The sequence below is a fragment of the Magnolia sinica genome, chromosome 12 (genome assembly GCF_029962835.1).
Source record: "Magnolia sinica isolate HGM2019 chromosome 12, MsV1, whole genome shotgun sequence".
Lineage (NCBI taxonomy): Eukaryota > Viridiplantae > Streptophyta > Magnoliopsida > Magnoliales > Magnoliaceae > Magnolia > Magnolia sinica.
The window spans coordinates 26,462,871-26,471,032 of NC_080584.1; the positions used below are offsets into that span (position 1 = coordinate 26,462,871).

At 43.6% G+C, this 8,162-nt stretch overlaps 1 protein-coding gene across 1 annotated transcript; it reads right to left on the minus strand.

Moving 5' to 3' along the window:
- Positions 1-2,012: 2,012 nt before the first annotated feature.
- Positions 2,013-3,893, minus strand: LOC131221139 (organic cation/carnitine transporter 3-like). The gene has a single exon (XM_058216288.1). It carries the CDS (start codon positions 3,650-3,652, stop codon positions 2,087-2,089), a length of 1,566 nt encoding a protein of 521 aa, XP_058072271.1. The 5' UTR covers positions 3,653-3,893; the 3' UTR covers positions 2,013-2,086.
- Positions 3,894-8,162: the final 4,269 nt, after the last annotated feature.

Genomic DNA, 8,162 nt, shown 5'->3' on the forward strand with positions numbered 1-8,162 from the left:
TGCTCGGAATGAAGCCGGTTTTGGTTTGAAGGGGAGTGTTGGACACTGTGGTGGATTGTGCAAATCCAAAACCGTGTAAGGATCTCTTGTGCTAATTGTTGATAACGTGTGAATGCCGTATATGCTAGCTGTGGTGTTGAGATTTTTTTTCTAAGTTTAGATTGCTAGCTGGGTTACGATAACAGTAGATATTATTCTGGATTTCTTCTATGTTTAGTTGCCCCTAGGATGTATCTAGACAGGGATAAATTAGTCATTTCACCTAAGTAGAAAAACTTATAAAAGGCACCACTGTAATCGTTCCAATTCATTCAAATAAAACCGTAGCAATTCAGTAGGTCTCTCTTCCTCTTTAGAGTTTCAGTTTCTTTTTCATGGTGGCTGCAGCCACACGTAAGCAAGAGTTGGGGCTTTAAGCCCAACATAAATTCATATATATAAGCATGTCAATGTGTAAACTTATCTAACTAAAGATAAAACCAAATTGCAATGCATGCATGGCACGAAGGTAGATGATTGATCATGGTATCATTGCTTCTAGAAGCGGATCCTATTCATTCCTACCTATACATAGGAAGCCAGAACATGTGGTGGATACGAGTTGTTATTTTTCCAACCCATGTGGATAGATTCACCCCCTACTTGTTGCACACCTGCACCCATTTAATCAAGACTCTTATGTATGCATTCTTTTTTACCTACCTATGATTTGATTTTGGCGGAGCCTTGGTGGAAACTTCTCACTAGGCCTGGCCAGTTCACCCTCTATTTGTGGAAACCAAACAATCTAGTGGAGAATGAAACCACGGCTTTCAACCCACGTGATCAATAGCCTTACTTGATAGAGGAGAAGTTGGCGAAACAGGCTTTCCTTGACTAAATTTTATATTTTCCCCTTAATTTAGAAAATTTCCATGATCGGTAATAAGGCCCGACTATGGGTCAAGTACTAAATCGTTTGCACATTTGGTTTATGAATTTATTTTTATTATCAATTTAGATAAGTCATCATTTTTATGCGATTGGACTACTTATGTGCACACCTATGTGTTTAAGTCACACTATGAAACGTGAGGCTTGAGTTGTGTACTCAGCTCCTGAATATCAGGTCGTTAGTACCTCAGTATAAGAGATGAGTCGATCATTTTGAAGAATGAGGACCATAAATTATTTGCATTAATTATTTGCTTTTGCTATTCTATACCATATAATAAATTAGTTTTCTCTAATTTTTATCTTTTTATAATCAAGTTTTTTCTTGTACCAAAATTAATCAAGATCATATTGTTCACAGTTGAGTTAATAATATTAATATAATATAAAACCTTAATAACAATTTGAAATGAAAATGGTTAATGGCCACACATTCGTCAAGCGAAGTTGGAGAAATGTGAGACAATATTTTTTAAATTTGTGTGATTTTCGATTCATGATCCATAATGATAGAGCCCAGTTGATGGAAAGCCACGATCGATACATCTCACTCCACGCGTACGTGGCTCTACCATGCTCCCCATGTTTTGTCTCCAACCAAACCCTTTCCCATTTGAAATGCACCAGAACATAAACTCACCTTATTCAAGAAGAAAATCAAAGAGCTTTGCAGAGCATACACACGTGCAATAGAGCTCACTTACACGTGACACATCTGCCAACATCGTGCATAAGTGCAAGATTCAATCTATCCATATCAGCTTTGTCCGACCGTTTACATATTTTCCCAAAAATGAATTTGGTCCACTCAGCATGTAGCCCCAAAATTGGAAACTGATAAATGGTCGAGATTTCGAACGTGCTTCAATTTTGGTATCATGCACTAAAATGAGCTGGAAAAATGGATGGATGAAGTGGATAAGACACATACATCACGTGGTGGGCCCTACAGATATTACTCAATACGCTATCCTCGTTCCAATTCATGAATCTGATTCTTGTAATGGGGCATCAATATATTGCTTCCTTTCTATGGATGGATTAATATCGGACCATTTCATATGTAAGCTATAGAGCTTGTACATGAGTTTTATTGCAGACGCACGTGAGCTTAGGAAAGCTCACCAGGAGACAAAACAAGAAGCTCCCATATTCATTCATGATCTCCACTAAAATTCAGAATCTCCTTCTTCTCTTCTTCCTCCATTGTATCACAAGATGGCCCACCTCTTGTCTCTGGCAAACCCATCACAAACAATCCACCCCCTCCAATCACCACCCCAAACACCCCAAATGACAACGACCCTTGATTCCTACCAGCCACCACCAGCAAGGGGCTAATCACGCCGCTGATCGCAATAGTCTGCCGCACCATCGACAGCGCTGAGCTCCGTACGCTTGTTGGGAACAATTCAAGGGTATATATCAAAACTCTGTTGAATGCAGTGCAAGCGCTGAAGAACGACACCAGCTCCAGCCCCATCTGCACCTCCTTCATATCGCCGCCATCTATCACCATGCAAATCAGGACACTGCACAACCCGCTTAGGATAGTGAATACCAGGACCGCACTCCGGCGATTCATCCTCCCTATCAGGAAGAAGGCCAGTAAGGCTGACGGAAGTTCCGATAATGCATTGAACGTGACACTCAGATAGAGGTTGAAATTCAAGTTGCCAAGGCCAAGCGGCATCCCGTAGTAGACCATGCCTACTCCGAAACCAACCACCATAACCATCAATAACCGCCGAAATGCCCACTTCTTCTCCCACAAGATCTTCATCGCCGAGTATATGTCAACATTCCACGACTCCTCTTCGACAGCCACTTCAGAGAAGCTGGAAAGCAATATCTTGCCGTTTGATAAAGCGATGCTTCGAAGGGTTTGGATAGCTTCGTCCTTGCGTCCACGCACGAAGAGCCATCGTGGGGACTCATGTACAAGGAAATGGACGGCTATGCAGTAAAAGATCACGGGGACCGACGTACACAGATAGAGGGTCCACCATGAGGTTCCACTAGCTAGGTAGGCCATGGCAGGTAAGGATAAGAATCCGAGCATGGAACAAAAGAATCCGAAGATGCCCACCTCACCCCGCCACTGCTTCCCAACAATCTCAGTCGACAGCACGAGTGCGCACGTGCTAATCGTCGCGCGGCCACAGCCGCTGATGAACCGCAAGGCCGAGTAGGCCCACAAGTTGGGTGAGGCCACGGTCAGTGCACCAGTGACTGAAATGGTGAGACACGAGAGAAGGAGCATTTTCTTGCGGCCGAGTGATGAGTCAGCGAGTGTCGAAAGAAGGAAACCGCCGGCAAGGCAGCCTGCAAAGAAGGAAGATGCTGGGAGCCCAGAGATGAGTGGATTCGAGCACATCAGGTCCCACTGAGAGATAATCGATGTGCTTGCAGGCTGGTCCCAAGCCCATGCATGCTTTGGTAGCTCGCATGGAGTGGCAGCCGACAGGCATTCCATGTCATTTGCACGTGTGCAATGCCACGATGGCTGTGCATCAGTGAAGATGTTGATGAACGTCTGTTGGCAGTCGAAGACCCATGAGAACGACACGAGGACGGCTTGGATTAGCTGGGCCGGGCCGAAGCTGCCAACGCACTGCTCGATCGCATCATCGAGGGTAGGTGGACCTTTATGCAGCACTGGATGAGCTTCGGGCTCGGACGAGTTGACCCGGGAGAGGAGAGGAGATGAGTCGGCCATCTGGTGGAATAACTGATGTGAGGAAGAGAGTGCAGAGTGGACGCCGATTTCTGGAGAAAGCCTTTCGTGGGAAGTTCTTTAACAGAAACCTAGTGCGGATCGTCTGTGTTGAAGGCACGGGAGATTTCGGTGCCGTCGCTTCTCATTGGTACACGTCATTTCCGATGAGTCAATCTCACTGGGACACCTGATCCATAGCTCAAGTGGTAGACGGAGTGAAATATACCTCATTTTAGGTCTTGGTATCGATTCCCCAGTGGGAGTGGCTAACAGTGATGTGTGATGTGTGACAGTGGGCTATACTAACAAGCTAACAAAAACAAAAGGCTGAATTTTTCTCTATTACACAACACAACTTTTAACTTGTGGTAGCATTAATTACTGCTGCTTTGGATGGTTTGATCCACTTTAGCTTTGATTCGGCATTTTCTGTGCTTATGTATTAGAATGATCTTAAAAATGAACTGGCAGTGTAGTATCGGAAATAAATTATCATGTGCCCATGTAAATTTCATGTTAAGAAATTCTAAGGTGTGGGGTACAACACATTTCTATTATGACACACACAGAGGTGGGCAAGACCCAACTCGACTCGGCGGATCCAACTCGACCCGAACTGAATGCCATAGTCGGGTTCGGATAGAGTAGGCCCACCCGGATCCGAATCCCGACCGAGTCGAGTTCAGGTTACATAGTAACCCGACCCGACTCGATCCGAAATCCGATTCGGTCGAACTCAATCCGATCTGAAACCCGACTTGGACCGATAATTGGGTACTATATATACAAAACAAAACAAAAAAAAAAAAAACCAATTTCCCTCTCTACCATAAGTCCCTAAACCTAGCGGTCGGCCACCACACCCAACCCGATCCCAGCATCCCCTACTCCAGCACCCGTCCGGCTTCGAGCTTCTCTCTCTCTCTCTCTCTCTCTCTCTCTCTCTCTCTCTCTCTCTCTCTCTCTCTCTCTCTCTCTCCCCTTCACCCATCCACACAGCAACACTGATTCGACCACCTAGCCCATTCTCGAGTTCGATTTTTCGGGTATTTATTTTATTATTATTATTATTTTACTTAAAATGGATAGCTCTGATCGGCCTATCCCGCTTTGTTGCATCCAGTTCGAGTTGGGATCAGCGTAGCCCTCCATGGTGCGTCCAGCCTTGCTCAAATCGGGTTGGTGCACCAGGCCTAGCGCGGGTGCAGTACGGCCTAGCCTGCTATGGACTGTGGTGCATCCTGGCTTGTTGTGGACTCTACTCAAATCGGGTGGGTGCACCTGGCCTAGCGCGGGTGCGGTGAGGCTGCTTGGATGTTGTGCGGCCTAGCCCGCTGTGGACTGTGGTGCATCCTGGCCCGCTGTGGACTGTGGTGCATCCTGGCTCGGATCGGGTGTCGTGCGCCTGGCCTGGCTTGTGTAATGAGGTCGCACTCAGATGGGCCCCATCATGCAAATGCCCTTATTGTAGCTGGCCCAATCAGTAATGTTCCTATGCGAGCCACCAGAGGTAGGATGTGAGCATTAAGTCGAGTCGGACCAAACCGTGGGGCCCAGAAAAATTTCAACAGTTTTTTACCCAATTAGAACCGTAGCCAACTCAATCCGACTCGATATCTCTCACCGAGTCGAACTCGGTTTGGGTCAGTCCACCTAAGATCCGATTCGGATCGAGTCAAGCCCACTGGACTCGGTCCCGACTCAGATCGAGTTCGGGTCAAGGTTTTGACAATACTGAATTGAGTCGAGTTGGACCTAACTCGATCCAACTCGACTCCATGCCCACCTCTACGCACACACTTTCTCCATTTATTTTTTTTCATGCCATTTTAGGGCATTAGATAAAAAAACAAGGCAGATTTATGGCTCGAGTGGGCCACACAACAGAAACCGTGGGAATTGGATACCTACTTTGAAAAGTTATTAGGGGCCATGGAAGGCTCTAATCAAGCTAATTTGTGACCTTATGAAAAGAGGTTACATCACAAACAAACCATGCATACCCTTAGGAAGGCTTTAAGGGTCATCATTCAATCTTGGCTGCTTTTTGTGGTATGGCCCACTTGACTTTTGGATGTGCCTCATTTTTTGTCCCATGCTCTTAAATGATTTGTAAAACTTAACTAAGAGCGAGAAATTTGGTGTTTTGTGACCTAGTGTCATCCAAATCGGGATCATCTACTTGCTACAAATAAAAAAAATCTATTTTTTATTAATTGTGATTGGTCCACGTCATCACTAATTTTATTAGCACCTATACATTAAATGTAGTATGTGATGATGTAACCCATTCACGTAGTAACATCATCACTAATGTTGTCACCACGAGCTTTGAGTGGCCACCATGAAGTATGGATTATATCCACACGTCCATCCATTTTTCCTTATTATCCAAAATAAAAAAAAGATGCAAATACAAGATACAGGTAGACCACACAGTGAGGAATAAGCTTTTACCATTTAAAACTTCTGGGGGCCATATAAGTTTTTGGATCGCGCTAATAATATTTGTGTTTTCTCTTCGTCCATGTTCATGTAACTTTATAAAGGGATGGGAAGGCAAATAAATATCATGGTACCGTGGGCCCTAAAAAATTCTCAACGGTGAGAATTATTATCACCGCTACTTCTGGTGGTGCGGTCCACTTGCGCGTTGCATCTGCCTCATTTTTGAGATAATATCCGTAACTGATGAGAAAAAAAATGGATGGACAATGCCAATAAAACCCATGCATCACGGTGGCCACTCAAAGCCCCTGCCCGTTCCCAGCTGGAGCAGTGCGGGATAGGACGCAATCTGCATTCCATTAAATGTGTGGCCCATTCACGTAACAAAGGCCTCTTCTTTTCTTTTTTGGTGTTTGTGATAAAGGATCCGAATTCGCAATGATGCGGACCAGTGAAAAGCGACGGCTCTAAATTTTATCATTACCAACCGACAATGCATCCGCACTCACGGTGATATGACCTAAAGTTGAAAATAGTAATAATTCAAACACACAGCTTTCTCGTCGGGAGCGGATTAGGTGCTACCGAATAACACTTTTAACGTGTGTCACGTTTAAAGTGTGGGCCCACCTTGATTAAGGTGTTGTATATCCATTGTACCCATCCATTTTTTAGCCCATTCTAATATGTTATTTCAAAACTTAAGCAGGTACAAATCTCTAGTGGGATACACTGGAAAATTGGACTACACCACTGGAAAAGGTGGTGAATGACCATTGAAAGCTTTTTATAGGCTACGCAACTTTTGCATGAAGCTGATGTGTGTAGTTTCCCTGACCCAGGGGTCTGGTTGAACCTACCAATGAGTTGGATGGAAAATAAACACTAGGGATATGCTTATGGTGGGCCTTAGGTAGTTTTTATTGGCGGGCGTTCACTCTCCACTGTTTCTGTGTAGGCTACCTGAGATTTGGATCTGGTTAGTGTTTGTAGAAAATGACCACTGTACACAAAACCTTTTATCCATCGGTTTTTATGAAGGAATACAAGCTTAAGTTACCAACTTAGACTAGCACGTGCGGACAGCGACTTTGAGGACGAAACTACCCCTCCTTTACACTGCGAAGACGAGCGCTGACGCTCCTCCAACTGAGAGTTGTACGAACGGCTTAAATGAGATCAAAGTTACATGGCCCCACAGCTATGTATTTATTATATCTACAACGTTCATTCATATTTCCAGATCATTTCGGAGCATTATCCAGATATATATATATATATATATATATATATATATATATATATATATATATCCAAAGAGTAACTGGACCACACCACAAGGAACAGTGGGGAAATTCCCGTTAAAAATTTTGTAGGGCCACCATAACATTTATTTTCCATCCAATCTATTCCTAAGGTCAAAAAGGCCTGGATGAAGAAGAAAAACAAATTTCATAATGATCCAAAACTTCTGTAACCCCAAAAAGGGTTTCAATGGTAGACGTTCCCCACTGCCTTTTACCGTGTGGTCCACTTGATAGCTAGATCTGTCTTATTTTTCATCTCAAGCCTTAATACAAGTTCTCCAAATAGATGGATGGTTTAGATATAACACATACCTCATAAGACCCACAAAAATCAGTGAGGATTATATCAGTGGAAAAAAAAAAAAAAAAACACCAGCGAGTTGGGGTTGACCGAATTGTGACTCGATCGACCGGGTTGGGCATATAAAAAAAAATTTCTCTCTTTTGTTTTTTCATTTCTTTCTTTATTCATTTAACAAGAATATCTTCTAAACTAAAATTAGTTACTTGACATAGCACATATGATTTTGGGTAGGAGAAGCTCTACTTTAGCCAACCAACCTAGTTATTTTCCAAGATTCCATCAGGTCGATGGTCGAAAATACATTTCATTTCCTTCGCGATCAATTTCAATCACTTCGTGGTCAAACTAGAAATTGAGCAGGGCAAACATAAAATTGAGTGGGCAAATTGAAAATTAAGCAGGCAAGGTAGGAATTGAGCGAGGGAACCTAGAAATTAAGCGAGGCAAGATA